The sequence below is a fragment of the Triticum aestivum genome, chromosome 3B (genome assembly GCF_018294505.1).
Source record: "Triticum aestivum cultivar Chinese Spring chromosome 3B, IWGSC CS RefSeq v2.1, whole genome shotgun sequence".
Lineage (NCBI taxonomy): Eukaryota > Viridiplantae > Streptophyta > Magnoliopsida > Poales > Poaceae > Triticum > Triticum aestivum.
Genome location: NC_057801.1, coordinates 705,373,689 through 705,391,723, shown reverse-complemented (window position 1 = coordinate 705,391,723; position 18,035 = coordinate 705,373,689). Strand labels below are relative to the sequence as shown.

Sequence of the window (18,035 nt, the reverse complement as noted above, 5' to 3'; positions counted from 1 at the left end):
ATGGTGATGCATAGCAACGAGAGGGGAGAGTATTGTCCACGTACCCTCGTAGACCGAAAGCGGAAGCGTTATGACAACACGGTTGATGTAGTCGTACGTCTTCATGATCCGACCGATCCAAGTACCGAACGTACGACACCTCCGAGTTCAGCACACTATCAGCTCGATGACGATCCCCGGACTCCGATCCAGCAGGGTGTCGGGGATGAGTTCCGTCAGCACGACTGCGTGGTGACGATGATGATGTTCTACCGACGCAGGGCTTCGCCTAAGCACCGCAATGATATGACCGAGGTGGAATATGGTGGAGGGGGGCACCGCACATGGCTAAGGAACGATCACGAAGATCAACTTGTGTGTCATGGGGTGCCCCCCTGCCCCCGTATATAAAGGAGGGAGGGGGAAGGTGCAGCCAGCCCCTAGGGGTGCGCCTGGAGGAGTCCTACTCCCACCGGGAGTAGGACTTCCCCCTTTTGCTTTGTAGGAGAAGGAAAGGGGGAAGGGGAAAGAGGAAAGGGGGGCGCCGCCCCCCCCCCCTTCCTTGTCCTATTCGGACTAGGGGGAGGGGGGCGCAGCCTACCCTGGCCGGCCCTCCTCTTCTCCCTTAGGGCCCATGTAGGCCCATTAACCCCCGGGGGGTTCCGGTAACCCCCCGGTACTCTGGTAAAATCCCGATTTCACCCGGAACGATTCCGATATCCAAATATAGGCTTCCAATATATCAATCTTTATGTCTCGACCATTTCGAGACTCCTCGTCATGTCCGTGATCATATCCAAGGCTCCGAACAACCTTCGGTACATCAAAACATATAAACTCGTAATAAAACTGTCATCGTAACGTTAAGCGTGCGGACCCTACGGGTTCGAGAACTATGTAGACATGACCTAGAACTGTTTCCGGTCAATAACCAATAGCGGAACCTGGATGTTCATATGGGCTCCTACATATTCTACGAAGATCTTTATCGGTCAAACCGCATAGCAACATACGTTGTTCCCTTTGTCATCGGTATGTTACTTGCCCGAGATTCGATCGTCGGTATCCAATACCTAGTTCAATCTCGTTACCGGCAAGTCTCTTTACTCGTTATGTAATGCATCATTCCGTAACTAACTCATTAGCTACATTGCTTGCAAGGCTTGTAGTGATGTGCATTACCGAGAGGGCCCAGAGATACCTCTCCGACAATCGGAGTGACAAATCGTAATCTCGAAATACGCCAACCCAACAAGTACCTTCGGAGACACCTGTAGAGCACCTTTATAATCATCCAGTTACGTTGTGAGGTTTGGTAGCACACAAAGTGTTCCTCCGGTAAACGGGAGTTGCATAATCTCATAGTCATAGGAATGTGTCAAGTTTGGTAGCACACAAAGTCATGAAGAAAGCAATAGCAGAATACTAAATGATCAAGTGCTAAGCTAACGAAATGGATCAAGTTAATCACATCATTCTCCTAATGATATGATCCCGTTAATCAAATGACAACATGTGTCTATGGTCAGGAAACATAACCATCTTTGATCAACGAGCTAGTCGTGTAGAGGCATAATAGTGACACTGTTTGTCTATGTATTCACACAAGTATTATGTTTCCGGTTAATACAATTCTAGCATGAATAATAAACATTTATCATGATGTAAGAAAATAAATAATAACTTTATTATTGCCTCTAGGGCATAATTCCTTCACAAGACCCCGTAGAGGCTGGATGAACAGTAGCCAGTGAAGGTTGGAGGAAGTTTACGGTGATGAACAGTAACTGATGTACCCCGTTTCGACTATGGACGGTTGCCGAGAAGTTCGTCTCCTCTGTTTTGCGCTACACCGCACCCTTCCTGATAAATATGGCCGTGTTTCGACCGTAGGCGATTGACTAGAAGTCTATTTCCTTCGTTTTGCGGTACGTCAGAAGATGCAGCTAGCAGGAATCAAAGTCGCACAATCTCTAGCTCAGTCAGGGACTCAACGGAAGAGGTCGACGTAGATGCACCCGACAATAAAGAGCCAGAGGCAATTAGCAGGGCATGAAGTCGCGTAATCACCTCCTCCATGAAGTACACAACTGAGTAGTTGACGCAGTAGCACGGGAGATGAGCGGCCACCACCACCTGTGGCCGCTAGATGACTATCGGAGAGGTATATAGCGACTATCGGAGAGTGCCGAGCGCGTGGAGATGCACGCCAACTTTTGATTTTCCAATAGTCGTGGTTCCCAAACCATAGTGTGCGACTGTCGGAGAGCACCGAACGCGTGGACGAGCCTGCCACAGTGCGTTATCGGTGGTATGCGCCATCAGCCTACCTTTCGCATAGCAATATACCATCTATATCTATACCTCTATACACACACACACAGATATATATATCCACCCGCCGCTCCCACTGAATGTCTTCGCCCTCCTGGCCAAAACGCAGCACAAACCTATGGGCCGACAGTATCCCCACATATATTCATCCCAATATGCACTCCGGACTAAAACCTAGCCACCCCATTCCATCTTCATCTGTCCCCTAACTTGTCTTCATTGAACTCTGGTTTTATCCGTCATGCTGGTCAACAAATCCGCCTCTAAGAGGTCCTGATACGTTGTTTGGGACATTGTTCCTTTCGGTTCATGAGTAGAAAATGATCTGTTGTCTCGGACTTCGTTGAATGTATTCCCTTGTATAACTCGACACTGCTCGTAGTACATGTGATAGACAGGGAAAATGATTCATATACTCTCGACCTTGCTTTTTCTCCACATCATATCACATCTCTCTCTCCCTCTATGTGTATGTGGGCGAGTCCGGGGGCATGGAGGCTACGATGCGGGCGGCGCACCTCGTTGGGATCTCCTCCTCAATCAGGAACCGGCGCTCCAGTGTGAGCATAGCATACATTGTCTTCTTTTGCCGAACCATGGCGGAGCTGGGAGAGAGGTGGATGGGCTCGGGCTTGCGGCTCAGAGTGGGAGGAGGTGGATGTGACTAGGGTTGCGGGATGCCGTTTGGCTTAAATAGGTGGGTTTGGCCTCGGATGGCAGAGCAATGCCACACCGCGTTCACACCTCCACCAGAGGAGACATCTGTCAAACAACCGGGTTTTCGAGTGATTCTGTGTGGGACGTCCGTCGGACTGTCCGGTTTTCGGCGCACCCCAACCCCACTCTGTCCCCAAAAATATCCCCAATCCGGAAACCTTACCTCATTCCACTCTCGATCCGTCTCTTCACCCCCTCCCCCCTCTGATTTTTTATTCGATCCACTCCGACGACTCCGCCGACCATGTCGAGCGCCGGCAGCCGGTCCTCCTCCGACTCTAACAAGGAGATGTCCCTATGTATTTCCCTCGAGAGGTCCAAGGTGGACCCGGGTGGCAGTTTCGGATCGGCCGCCTCACCTCTCCCCCGTCGGCACAGCGAGGATGCCCGCACATGCTCCTCCCGGCCCGCGCTTGGCCCCACGCACGTTGCGCAGTCTGCGCCTCCCCCACACCGTCCCCTGTCCTTGCAGGCTGCTGCTCCCCCGCATGGTCAGCGGTAGGTGCCTTGTGCCTGCCCCATCGGCCCGGACGCACAAGCCAGAGTCAAAGGCACGCACTGCCCGCTGCGAGGCAGCGATCAAGGAAGGGGGACGCGGTGGAGAGATCTGTCCGCCGCTGCCGTGGGTTACCGGTGGAGCCCGACAAGGACGAGCGGCTCCCCGCATGGGTCTATCGCTGGTCTCTTACGACGGCGGAGACAGACGCTCGACGGCTCTGCCGGAAGAACGTGAGGCTCTCCGGCTTGCCATCGAGCAGTCCGAGCACGAGACCAAGGAGAAGGCGACAGAGGCGGCTCGGTTGGTGAAACTCAAGCGCCAGCAGGACCGGACTGCCTGGCGCCTCAATGGCCTCATCATCATCTCCTCCTCCCCCAACGATGACGACGGCTCCTCGTCTGACGAATCGGACGATCATCCACCAGCCGCTAACGGCTACAACTGCGCCGGCGACCGGAAGGGGAAAGGGCTGGCCCGGAAGTGGTGAAGATCCGCTTTGTTCAATTTAATTTCAAGTTTTAGATGTAGTTTAAAATTGTCCGTAGTTTACGTGAACTTTGGTGGTCCTTTGAATATTCAGTCGTGATCTTTTGGTGAATGTATTGTGCTTCCCAACGTCCGTTTCTATGTCCGTTTGGTGATCTACGTAGTTTGATCGACGTTAGATGGTTTAGTATGGATATAGGGGATCATATATGAGATACTAGGATGTGGACGACGCGATTTGAGGAGTGCCCGGTCAGTACCACGGACGCGCCCGTGTGGTCAATCGTATTCAGCACAGTTACAATATGACTATCATTAAAAAACACTTTGCAACGCGATTTATGATTTTTTTTACCGAACAGGATTTATGATTTTGGTGTTGGAAGCAGTGTGTTTATTTTTGGCAAACATGGTATGGAAGATGTTTTTTTTTTTGAAAGGATGGTACGGAAGATGTTGGTTGCCCATGAAAGAAATCTTTTTACAAAGTTATTGAGGCGAACGAGCATCTTATTAATGGCGCCATTAAGGTAGAAAACCTTAAAACTATTCGTCCAAACGAGGTTTTTTTCTGAAGAAATAGTACAAAACAATGTCCGCAGGTCAAAATCCGAGACAAGAAGAAAACGCACTGAAAAGAAAAATCTCCACGCCCATGGCCATGGTCAAAACTTTGGCAGGCCAGAACCAATTTGCAGGAGGTGAACAGCACCCGTGACCAAACTACGGACAAAAGACAGCAGTGGTTGCAGGATGTGAACAACACCCGTCACCATACCATCTTCTTCCATGAGCTGCCCACACCAAAGAGAGAGAGACAGTGAAGGAGAACGACTCGTCACCATACCATCTTCTTCCATGAGTAGCATCAGGTTTGAAAAATGAAGGAGAACGACAGTGCAGCTCAGCGCAAGGATTTCGTCGACCACCCAAGTGTGTTTTTCAGCTGCATATCCCTTGCCAGTTTTCGTTCGTATAAAAATATGCAATCATTGTGTATAGAGTTCTCGGCGGTAGATGCGGCAACAGCTGAAGCATCCATGTGTCCCAGCTTCTCTAGAACTGGCAGCCAGATACCCTCAGATCACCAGTCAATCGACATGGATCTTGTTGAAGACGAGAACGACAGCAAACGAGCGGACGTCGCCGTACCGCCGACCACGCCGGGCAACGATGGATGGATAAGACGGCAGAGGTAATAATCTCTTAGAGAATGAAGTTTGTTCAAACCCGATGAACAGATGCAGCAGTATATATTGGCGATTAAAGCACTCCAACCAAAGAGATGCAGTTATGGCCACTCATTTTTGGTGTGCATTCCATGGCCCTTTCCGATGCATAATGGACACTGGCTAGCACCGCTTGCAAGACTGAAAAGAATGAAGGATTCATTGAAGTTCCTAACTGGGTATGCAATAAAAAACATGATGCCAACAGGGCAACCGGGACATCCAGAACAAATGCAGTACTTTCCTGTCGGTGATGCAAAAGGTTCCGAACCAACGGCAGGTGATGCAGAAAAATGAAAGTTACACCTACTAGAAAACCCAGAGATGAATGGAACCTTTGAGAGTTGGCAATGCAACAAAACCTACCCATTAGGCTTTCCTAAAAAGATCATGCTCAAGGACGAATGCTAGAAAGCAGCTGCCCCCATTTCATGAATAAGCCTGCCATTTTAGAACCTAGCTTGCCATTTTCATCCACAACACCGTAAAGTTCCCCACATGCTTTCCTCTTTGGTAATGTGATCTCCCATAATTCAACAATTTGGCACCTTATCCATACCAAAGTTCGGAACTCGATGTGAACCAACGGTTCCGATAGCACACACATTAGTTGTTGTTGATAGCAAATCCATTCTCTCTCTCTCTCTCTCTATATATATATATATATATATATATATATACACCTTACTAATAATGCAAGGTGCGTTTCGCCAATTTTTTCATCCGTTCACCGTCGAAAAGATTTTTTCTATCCGAGGTGGTACTAAATTCTTATGCGTTTGTCTGCTTGAGAAAAGGCTTTTCCAGAATTTTGTATGTGGGCCGCGCACTGTGGTCCAGTGAAGCCAGCCCACTTATTTTTTTGCCCAGGCAGCTGAGAAAATTCTATTTTCCACGAAGGGCGACAAATAGTCATAACTCCGCAGAGGACAACCAATAATGGGCTGGCCCATTTCTCATTGTTTTTGTGTTTCATTTTTATTTTTATTCTCCTTCCCCTATCTCTTTTTTCACTTCCAATTTTTTAATAGAATTTATTTCATAAATGCAAAATTCTAAAAGAAATTCATTTTTTTGAAAAAAACAAATTATAGAAAATGTTCATAATTCTGAAATTTTGTTGCTATTTTCAAAAATATTAGGAACATGAAAAAAGTTTCCCATTTTTCCAAAAGCTTTTATTGTTTTTCATAATTGTTTGAGATTTCTAAGAAAATGGCCATTCAAGAAGTTCTCCAAATTCGAAAAATATTGTTTTTAGATAAATTTCGCAATTGCAAATAATTTTAAAAGATACGTATTTTTTGAAAAAATGTTATAAATTTCCAACACATGTTCCCGTTCTAAAAAATTGTTCACAAATTCTCATGTTTTTATAAAAAAGTTTGTCTATTGAAAAAATGTTTATAAATTTTAAAAGGTGTTCTTGTTTCAAAAATAAAATCAAGTTTTTCTGAAAGTGTACATAATTTACAGAAAAATGTTCAAAATTTAAAAAATGATTCATGTTTCCGGCAATATTCAGAAAATACATACCTTAAAATCTCCTCAATGGAAAGGAAAAGTAGATTGAATAATTCATGGGCCTTTTCTGGCGTACGATAACGTCACAGAATTCTTAGCTGCCCTCGATCGATGAATGGAGAAGTAGCGGATTGATTACTTAATGCCCGGCGAAACAGAGAACCTAAATGTCCCTTTTTCACGTGCACACAGGATCTTGCTTGCACATATAATTCTCACAAACTTTAAATGTATATTAATTTTTCTTCCGCTGCAACACACGGGCATATGTGCTAGTATATAATAACCGGTGAAGCGATATCAAATTCGCATGCATTCTACAATGAGTATATCACAACCGATACACCATACGACGGTATCGTTCTTATTACAGAGAACCAACTATCCTATCCCCATCTCAGAAAGCTGGTACTAGTATATATCAGTCGCTCTGTTGGTGTTGGATAGGAGCAGAAGGAGGAGGAAGGCAGACATCACACTCGCATAATCCATTATAGTTGCAACTAGCACTCCAATTGCATTGAGGGCACGCGTGCCCTTGCCCATTCACATGCTCGCGGCAAATGTGCAGGCAACCTGCCTGATCACATGGTAGCGGCGTCTTGTGAAGTGACCCTGTACAGACGTCCGCCTTCACTGCAGCCTCTACAGAAGAGCAGAAAAAACCCCAATAGTACCATGAATAAGGTAAAGCATATGGTTGTTTGCCGAGTCGATGAAGCGATGCATCATCGTAAGAGGAATACCTGATGCCAGCACGAGGAAGGCGACTGCCAGGAGCAGCGTGTGTGCAGTCTTCATCTTCAGCTAGATGTGGTGTTGATGGGAGGAAGACTTGGTTTGTCTGGCTCGATCTGAGTTGTGAGGAACACACGAGATGGCAAAAGCATTTTTATAGTGAAACTGAGATGATAAACCAGGAACCGTTTCAATGCTGAATTAATTGCGATTAAGGACATTAATGCATTCCAAAGAACGTCAATGGATAGGGTCCACCGGGCATGCCCTGTTAATTAATTCTCCCTAGACGCCTCGTACCAATTGCATTTTCTTCGTCTACTGTTTAGGCTGGTCATAGTGGGGAGTAACTTAAAGTAGTAACATGCATACGTTACTACTCTATGTTACTACCCTTATAGTGGGAAGTGTCATATGTGTAGTAAAATACACATGTTCATTTATTGTCTTGTAGACTCATTTTGCATTGGAAAGCGCTATGTGATGGTAACATATTAGGTTACTCTATTTGCCTCTCTCCTCATTAACTACTTGCCACATCAACATTTTTGCTTATGTGGCATCTATGTTACTACCTATGTTACTCCCACTATGACCAGCCTTATTTGGTCCAAGACTTGCCAGATTTTCTCTCCAGTTCAATGAAATTATGACAAGATGACTGGTGCATTCATCAACGTTTATCGCAACGAAAGTTCTTTTTTGCTTTTTTTACTATTTGTTTCTGACTTTACTGTTCATTTGAGAGCATGTGAGCTCGTGTTCAAATACTCCATATTGACATTTTCTTGGAGGTTTGGGCAAAAAAAAATCAATGCACCAAAAAGACTATTGTTGGAAGCATTTATTTGTCCAGACCTTCAAGAATGTAATTTCATCATAAAATATTGCAGGCAGTCAAAACATTCATCAATGTTTATCATAAAAAAGTCACAATTTTTTATTTACTATTGTTTGGATTCCACTGTTCATCAGAAAGCACGTGGGCTTGGGATCAAAAGAGCACGTTCACTTTGTATCCAAATCAATCTATTCGATACATTTGATCTACAGACTTATATGACAATAGCATTTTTAAGTAACTTTAAGATTTATGTAAACTTTTAAGGGATGGTGTACCGAAGCAAAATTGCACTACAATTCTTTTACAACAAAAAATGAAAAACATTATAGAATAGATCTTCACTTCAGCACCACGCGGGCTAATCCTAAGATCATGTTGCCATCCATGTTGGGTAAAAGTATTCCTCGTCGTGTTCTCCAAGCGTGTACACGTCTTCGTAAACAGGTCTTGATTCTTCACATGTTATAGAGACGACCATAAATGGAGGGTACCGGTCAGTGGCGTAGCTAGGGGGTGGCCAGGGTGGTCCATGGACCACCCTGGAATTTCCCCATAGCTTGTATATAGTTTAGAAAAAATATTTTTTTGAAAATAAATAAATTTATGTAAATATTTCTATTAATGGACCACCCTGGCTTATTGGACTGGCTACGCCACTGGTACCGGTACAGCTGTAGATAACCTATAAAAACGAAATTCTTTTATCGTTAAAAACCTTATCATTTCTACATAGGCAAAGCGACCAGATAACGGCAAGTGCTCCCACCCTAAGAAGAATTCTAAAGTTGTGATCTATCACATGTAACTAGTTGCCAAATATGTTAGCAACACTATGTGGAGGATACAAGCCAGAATCTACTCGGATGACTGTCCATATATAACAAACTATATACATTGGGAGAACAAATGTTTTATTGTCTCATCATGATGACAAAAAACATATTGCATACTTCCATGCCAATTTCTTTTAATAAGGTTATCTTTGGTAAGAATGACTCGCTCATTGATGAAGATATCACGCAAAGATTTTATTCTTAAGCGATATCTCCATGTTTACCGAAAAAGGCTTTCGCTCCGCTTTATAAATAAAGCAAACCGCCACAAGCAACAAGTACCAAACACGAGTTCACCACACACACACACACACAACAAGAAGTACAAGGTTCTACTGAGGGCACAGCTCAACAAACCCAAAGAAACAAAAAGAAGGCCGGAGGCACCGGAGAACCAAAGCGACTAATCAGGCTCAGGAGGGGTGGCGGGAGCAGAGGAGCTAGACGGAGAGCCATCGCACGAAGGTCGGAGATGATGATGGAGATGGTGTCCCGGTCCTAGGTGCGGCTAAGAGGCTGCCAGAGCTGCAAGAAGCCACACAATTTGAACAATGCGCTAGTAGCCCGTCGAAGGGGAATCCGCTGAATAACGAGCTTGTTCCTAATCTTCCAGAGCGTACATGCCAAGGCCCCTATAACCAGACACCTAATGTGGCGATGAGTAGGGGGCGAGGCCTGGATTTCGGCGAAGAGGTCCGAGAAGTTGGTATGGCACCAGTTTCCACCGAACGACTCGCGCGCACAGCTCCACAGGAATTAGGGCGAGACACAAGAGAAAAAAATGTGGTTTGAGTCCTCGAGGGTTCCACACAAGGGGCACAGCCCGTCGCCCAGACCATTGCGCTTACGCACCTCAACACCAGACGGGAGGCGGCCTCGAATCCATTGCCACAAGAAGATGCGAGGGGTATATGGATAGTCCAGATCACCTGGAAGGGGGCTGCGGCGGGGGTGGCCACAATGATGCGGTAGAGGGACCTCGTGGAAAAGTGACCCGAGGCCTCGAGGCGCCAGGACACATGGTCGGTCTCAAGCGAGAGAGCCGGCTCATGGAGGGCGACTACATCTAGGAGATAATGCCAGGAGGCTAATTCCGCGGCCCCAAACGGGCGGCGGAAGGCGAGACGCCCTAAGTCAATAAGGGTCATCTCGACAGAGACCCGGGGGTCAACGACGATGGAGAATAGATCCGGGAAGCGGGCCATGAATATGGCATCACCGGCCCATCTGTCGAATTAGAAGAGGGTGGCCGCCCCGAGCCATCCGAAATGGAAATACCAATGTGCAGGACAGGCAATAGCTGAATGACAGATTTCCAGAACTGCGAGCCACCGGACCGTTGACAGAATGCAAGGGGCCGGCCACTGAGGTATTTATTCCAGATTATTTGCAGCCAAAGCCCACCATCCCCATTGGCAATGCGCCAAAGCCAGCGGGTCAAGAGGGCAATGTTCATCCGCTTAGATGATAGGATGCCTAGCCCACCCTGGTCCTTGGGCTTGCAGATATTAGACCACTGCACCATGTGGTATTTCTGCTTGTCCCCCTCGCCCGCCAAAAAGAAGCAGGCCTTGGATCATACCAATCTCATGGTGGAGGGTCTCGGGCGGGCTATAGAAGCTCATGATGAAAAGCAGGAGGCTAGTCAGGGAGGAGTCGATCAGGATAGTGCAAGCCGCCTTAGACAGCCATCTACCCTTCCAAGGTTCAATGCGGAGGCTGAGTTTGCCCACCGAAGGGCGCAAGTCAGCGACCGTGAGGCGGGCGTCACTGATGGGGATCTCGAGGTAAGAGGTGGGGAAGGAGCCAAGCCGACAGTTACGGCGGTTGGCAATACCCAGGCTCTCAGCCAGCAAATATCCCAGAACCATTACTTTGCTCTTCGCAAAGTTAATCTTGAGGCCCGATAACTCCTGAAAGCATAGGAGGAGGAATTTGAAGTTTGCAATGTCGCTGCTAGAGCCCTCCATCATAATGATGGTATCGTCGGCGTACTAGAGGAGGGACACGTCGTTCCCTCCCACCAGGTGGGGGGCTAGCCCTCTAATGTGACCGGCCGCCTTGGCTTTGTCAAGAATAGTGGCCAAGGCACTGATAACCCACAAGTATAGGGGATCACAACAGTTTTCGAGGGTAGAGTATTCAACCCAAATTTATTGATTCGACACAAGGGGAGCCAAAGAATATTCTCAAGTATTAGCAGCTGAGTTGTCAATTCAACCACACCTGGAAACTTAGTATCTGCAGCAAAGTGTTTAGTAGCAAACTAATATGTTAGTGGTGGTAACGGTAACAAAAGTAAAGACAGCAAAAGTAATGTTTTTGGTATTTTTGTAGTGATTGTAACAGTAGCAACGGAAAAGTAAATAAGCGAGAACCAGTATATGGAAAACTCCTAGGCACCGGATTAGTGATGGATAATTATGCCGGATGTGGTTCGTCATGTAACAGTCATAACATAGGGTGACACAGAACTAGCTCCAATTCATCAATGTAATGTAGGCATGTATTCCGAATATAGTCATACGTGCTTATGGAAAAGAACTTGCATGACATCTTTTGTCCTACCCTCTCATGGCAGCGGGGTCCTATTGGAAACTAAGGGATATTAAGGCCTCCTTTTAATAGAGAACCGGAACAAAGCATTAGCACATAGTGAATACATGAACTCCTCAAACTATAGTCATCACTGAGAGTGGTCCCGATTATTGTCACTTCGGGGTTGCCGGATCATAACACATAGTAGGTGACTATAGACTTGCAAGATAGGATCAAGAACTCACATATATTCATGAAAACATAATAGGTTCAGATCTGAAATCATGGCACTTGGGCCCTAGTGACAAGCATTAAGCATAGCAAAGTCATAGCAACATCAATCTCAGAACATAGTGGATACTAGGGATCAAACCCTAACAAAGCTAACTCGATTACATGATAAATCTCATCCAACCCATCACCGTCCAGCAAGCCTACGATGGAATTACTCACGCACCGCGGTGAGCATCATGAAATTGGTGATGGAGGATGGTTGATGATGACGACGGTGACGAATCCCCCTCTCCGGAGCCCCGAACGGACTCTAGATCAGATCTCCCGAGAGAGATTAGGGCTTGGCGGCGGCTCTGTATCGTAAAACACGATGATTTCTTCTCTCTGATTTTTTCTCCCCGAAAGCCAATACATAGAGTTGGAGTTGGCGTCGGAGGGTCTCCAGGGGCCCACGAGGTAGGGGGGCGTGCCCAGGAGGGGGGGCGCCCCCACCCTCGTGGACTGGGTGTGGGCCCCCTGGTCTTCATCATTGGCGAGGATTTTTTTATTATTTATCTAAGATATTCCGTGGAGTTTCAGGTCATTCCGAGAACTTCTATTTTCTGCACAAAAAACAACATCATGGCAATTCTCCTGAAAACAGCGTCAGTCCGGGTTAGTTCCATTCAAATCATACAAGTTAGAGTCCAAAACAAGGGCAAACGTGTTTGGGAAAGTAGATACGACGGAGACGTATCAACTCCCCCAAGCTTAAACCCTTGCTTGTCCTCAAGCAATTCAGTTGACAAACTGAAAGAGAAAAAGAAAAACTTTTACAAACTCTGTTTGCTCTTGTTGTTGGAGCTATGTCAAGCCAGCATTCAGGTTTTCAACAAAGATCATAACTAACCACATTTGCAATAACTCCTAGGTCTCATGTCTACTCATATCAATAACATAACCAGCTGGCAAGCCATAATAATAAATCTCGGATGACAACACTTTCTCAAAACAATCATAATGTGATATAACAAGATGGTATCTCGCTAGCCCTTTCTGAGACCGCAAAACATAAATGCGGAGCACCTTCAAAGATCAAGGACTGACTAGACATTGTAATTCATGGTAAAAGAGATCCAATCATAATCATACCCGATATAAATTAACAATAATGAATGCAAATGACAGTTGTGCTCTCCAGCTAGTGCTTTTAATAAGAGGGTGATGACTCAACATAAAAGTAAATAGAAAGGCCCTTCGTAGAGGGAAGCAGTGATTTGTAGAGGTGCCAGAGCTCGGCTTTAAAATAGAGATTGAATAACATTTTGAGCGGTATACTTTCACTGTTAACGCAACACCTATGAGATGACTGCATCTTCCACACTAAATGCATTATAGGCAGTTCCCAAACAGAATGGTAAAGGTTTATACTCCCCCAACCACCAACAAGCATCAATCCATGGCTTGCTCGAAACAACGAGTGCCTCCAACATACAACAGTCCGGGGGGAGTTTTGTTTAATTATTTTGATTTGCTTTGATCTTTCTGGATCATGAGACTGGGCACCCCGGTTACCGGCCCTTTCTCGTGAATGAGGAGCGGAGTCCACTCCTTTGAGAATAACCCACCAAGCATGGAAGATATAGGCAGCCCTAGTTGTTACATGAGCTGCTCGAGCATACAAAACAGAATTTCATTTGAAGGTTTGGAGTTTGGCACATACAAATTTACTTGGAACGGCAGGTAAATACCACATATAGGTAGGTATAGTTGACTCATATGGAATAACTTTGGGGTTTAAGGGATTGGATGCACAAGCAGTAGTCCCACTTAGTTCAAGTGAAGGCTAGCAAAAGACTGGGAAGCGACTAACTAGAGAGCGACAACAGTCATGAACATGCATTAAAATTAATAAACATTGAGTACAAGCATGAGTAGGATATAATCCACCATGGACATAAATATCGTGAAGGCTATGTTGATTTGTTTTCAACTTCATGCGTGAACATGTGCCAAGTCAATTCACTTAAATCATTCAAAGGAGGATACCAACCCATCATACCACATCACAACCATTTTACTAGCATGTTGGCACGCAAGGTAAACCATTATAACTCATAGCTAACCAAGCATGGCACGAGCAACTATGATCTCTAATTGTCATTGCAACATGTTTATTCATAATAAGCTGAATCAAGAACGATGAACTCATCATATTTACAAAGACAAGAGAGGTCGAGTTCATACCAGCTTTTCCATCTCAGTCAGTCCATCATATATCATCATAATTGCCTTTCACTTGCACGACCAAACGGTGTGAATAATAATAAGAGTGCACGTGCATTGGACTAAGCTGGAATCTGCGAGCATTCAATAAACAGGAGAAGACAAGGCAATATGGGCTCTCGGTTAAATTAACAATGATGCATATAAGAGCCACTTCAACAATTTAATCATGGTCTTCTCCTACTGACCCCCAAAGAAAAGAAAAGAAATAAAAACTATTTACATGGGAAAGCTCCCAACAAGCAAAAGAACAAAGGGAAATATTTTTGGGTTTTCCTTTTAAATTACTACAGCAAAGAAATAAACTACTACTATTTTTTTGTTTTTCTTAAGGTTTATTAAACACACAAGAAGAAGGCAGGAAAAAAGAAAATAATCTAGCATGGATATTACAGTGAAAGAGTATGAGCACCGACATCTAGCAATGAGTGTGTGTGAACATGAATGTAATGTTGGTGGGAAATACGTACTCCCCCAAGCTTAGGCTTTTGGCCTAAGTTGGTCTATTGCCAGGGATAACCTGGCGGATACCCGTAGGTGAAGCTGGGGTCATACTGTGATGAACAAGACTCTGACTGCCAATGGCTGGCAACCACCTCTAGATCCCAAGAATAAACAGACTGTCGTGGAGGCTCATCTTGTGGCTCCGGTTCCGGGGCTGGTGCAGGATTTCGATAGGCTTGAACGGCCGCCCACGGAACGATGTGAGGACTTGCAGACAAGTTAAACAAAGAGGGAGCATGCAAAGTAATAGTCTCAGGGTGATGTTTATCAAAGTACAATTTATATTTGAGCTCCCCTTCACGACTCTTAACAAGAAAGTCATGCGCTAGCGCACTCTTATAATCTAAATAAGCACGGGGCAACGATGTTTCCTCTTTCTCCTCATGCCTAATAGGTATTTCAAAATATTCAGCTAGGGGTGAAGCATAAATGCCTCCAAAGACGGGGCCCTTAGTACGGTTCAGGCTTAACCGTCTAGCAACAATTCCACCCATACTAACAGAGTTATTGCGGTATAAACCATGGAAAAAAATGGTAATATCAGGAACACTCAGGTTTCCACAGTTCCCGCGACCAATCAAACAACGACTAGCAAATAAGGCAAAGTAGCGTAAAACAGGAAAATGTATGCTAGTAATCCTTGCATCAGAAACCTTCCTGGTTTCTCCCACCGTGATAGTGTTAATAAAATCTTCTACTTCGTTACGGTGTGGTTCATCCAAGGTGCCCTCAAAGGGTATTTTGCAAACCTCGCAAAATTCAGCTAATGGCATCTCCTTAACAACGTCATATAAATGAAACTCTACTGATGGAGGTGATTTCTTAGGGAAAAAGTAGAAGTTTTGCACCAAAGTATTTGTGAGTAAGAGATACTGATGACGTTGGTCGCGGAGGAAGTCGATGAGGCCAGCATTCTCAATCAATAAATAGAAATCCTCATAAATCTCGGCTTTCTTCAAGAAGTCATCGGAAGGCCATTCACACGGCCGGACCTCCGCGGTGCGAGGCAAATTAAATTTGGGCTTCTGTTCTTCTTCCTTTTGTTTTTCCTTCGAGCTTCGACTCGACGAGCCCCTCAAAAGTCTCTTCATTATTTCTGAAACAATCTAGAATTTTTAGTAACTTCAAATAAAAGTGAACCAACTTCAATAAAATTGATATCAACTACTCCCACAAGTGCCTAGAGCCTATATCAAGCATTAGAACTACTTGGAACCATATGAATTTGACATGCAAGCTCAAGAACATGGTCACCTATGCAGCATAAATTTGCAATGAATAGAGCACTAGAACAAAAACTAATTGGACCAATGGAGGAGTCACATACCAAGGAACAATCTCCCCAAGCAGTTTTGCGAGAGGTGCCTTGAGCAAGGAGATCGAAAATCACAGCAACAGGGGCTGGAACTCGTGCTTGAGTTGGTTTTTCGTGTTTGTGTAAGGCAGAGGAAGAAGATGGGTGCAGGGATAAGTGGAGGAGGGCCACCGTGGGCCCACGAGGCAGGGGGCGCGCCCTCCACCCTCGTGGCCAGGTGGCATCTCCCCCTGTGGTAATTTTTGCACAGTAAATCCTCAAATATTGCTGAAAAAATCATATTAAATTGGCATGGCATTCTGAGGACTTTTATTTTTGGGATATTTTTATATTGCACGGATAAATCAGGAAACAGATAGAAAAAATACTATTTTACTTTATTTCTACTAAATAAGAGAAAATATAAAGAGGGTACAGAAGGTTGTGCTTCTAGTTTCATCCATCTCATGCTCATCAAAAAGAATCCACTAACAAGGTTGATCAAGTCTTGTTAACAAATTTATTCCGATTAACATGGAACCGGAGAAATTTCGAATAACATCATGTTACCTCAACAGGGATATGGACATCCCCAATAATAAGTATATCATATTTCTTCTTGACAGTAGGGAGAGGAAATTCAAAACCTCCAAATATAATCGATGGAATTTTTCCAATAGAGTTGATACTATAAACTTGAGGTTGTTTCCTCGGAAAGTGTATCGTATGCTCGTTACCATTAACATGGAAAGTGACATTGCCTTTGTTGCAATCAATAACAGCCCCTGCAGTATTAAGGAAAGGTCTTCCACGAATAATAGACATACTATCATCCTCGGGAATATCAAGAATAACAAAGTCCGTTAAAATAGTAACGTTTGCAACCACAACAGGCACATCCTCACAAATACCGACAGGTATAGCAGTTGATTTATCAGCCATTTGTAAAGATATTTCAGTAGGTGTCAACTTATTCAAGTCAAGTCTATGATATAAAGAGAGAGGCATAACACTAACACCGGCTCCAAGATCACATAAAGCAGTTTTAACATAATTTCTCTTAATGGAGCATGGTATAGTAGGTACTCCGGGATCTCCAAGTTTCTTTGGTATTCCACCCTTAAAAGTATAATTAGCAAGCATGGTGGAAATTTCAGCTTTCGGTATCTTCCTTTTATTAGTAATGATATCCTTCATCTACTTAGCATAAGGATTTGTTTTGAGCACATCAGTTAATTGCATACGCAAAAAGATAGGTCTAATTATTTCAGCAAAGCGCTCAAAATCCTCATCATCCTTTTTCTTGGATGGTTTCGGAGGGAAAGGCATGGGTTTCTGAACCCATGGTTCCCTTTCTTTACCATGTTTCCTAGCAACGAAGTCTCTTTTATCATAAAGTTGATTCTTTGATTGTGGGTTATCAAGATCAATAGCAGGTTCAACTTCTGCATCATTATCATTACTAGGTTGAGCATCATCATGAACATCATCATTAACATTTTCACTAGGTTTATGTTCATTACCAGATTGTGTTTCAGCATCCAACATAGAGATATCATTTGGATTCTCAGGTGGTTTAGCAATAGGTTCACTAGAAGTTTGGAAAGTCCTATCACTACAAAAAAATACACTTCCGTGATGATACATGTTTGTCATAGTAGGTCGCGTTTTTTGTCATGCATGTACATCCATGACAAATTTATGACAGAATCAAGATAGTCATACCTGTGTTGTCGTAGAAGTGTTCCATGACATTACCAAAATTATCATCACGGAAGTGTCCACTTCCATGACGATAAATCGCGTGTCACAGAAGTGCTTTTGTCAAGGGTGACCGACATGTGGCATCCACCGTAACGGAACGCTGTTAAGCTATCGGGTTGGGTTTTGGATCCGATAACCCGTTAACAGCCTCGACCAATGGGAAATTTCCATGTGTAAAATTCTTATTGGCCGGACGAAACACGTGTCAGCTCATCAGTGGGTCAGATAGGCGCCTATGATATGTCAACACGTG

General features: G+C 44.6%; 1 protein-coding gene across 1 annotated transcript; it reads right to left on the bottom strand.

Moving 5' to 3' along the window:
* Positions 1-7,064: 7,064 nt before the first annotated feature.
* LOC123066144 (uncharacterized) lies at positions 7,065-7,621 on the bottom strand. Its single transcript, XM_044489288.1, has 2 exons — positions 7,515-7,621; positions 7,065-7,413 (listed from the first exon to the last, which is right to left on the bottom strand). The coding sequence occupies exons 1-2, from the start codon at positions 7,567-7,569 to the stop codon at positions 7,190-7,192; spliced, it is 279 nt and encodes a 92-aa protein (XP_044345223.1). The 5' UTR covers positions 7,570-7,621; the 3' UTR covers positions 7,065-7,189.
* Between the last annotated feature and the right edge of the window lie 10,414 nt (positions 7,622-18,035).

Coding starts and splice junctions, on each gene's coding strand:
- LOC123066144 (XM_044489288.1), bottom strand. CDS start 7,569: ATGAAGACTGCACACACGCTGCTCCTGGCAGTCGCCTTCCTCGTGCTG. Junction 7,414..7,514: donor CTTCCTCGTGCTGGCATCAG/GTATTCCTCTTA, acceptor GCTCTTCTGTAG/AGGCTGCAGTGAAGGCGGAC.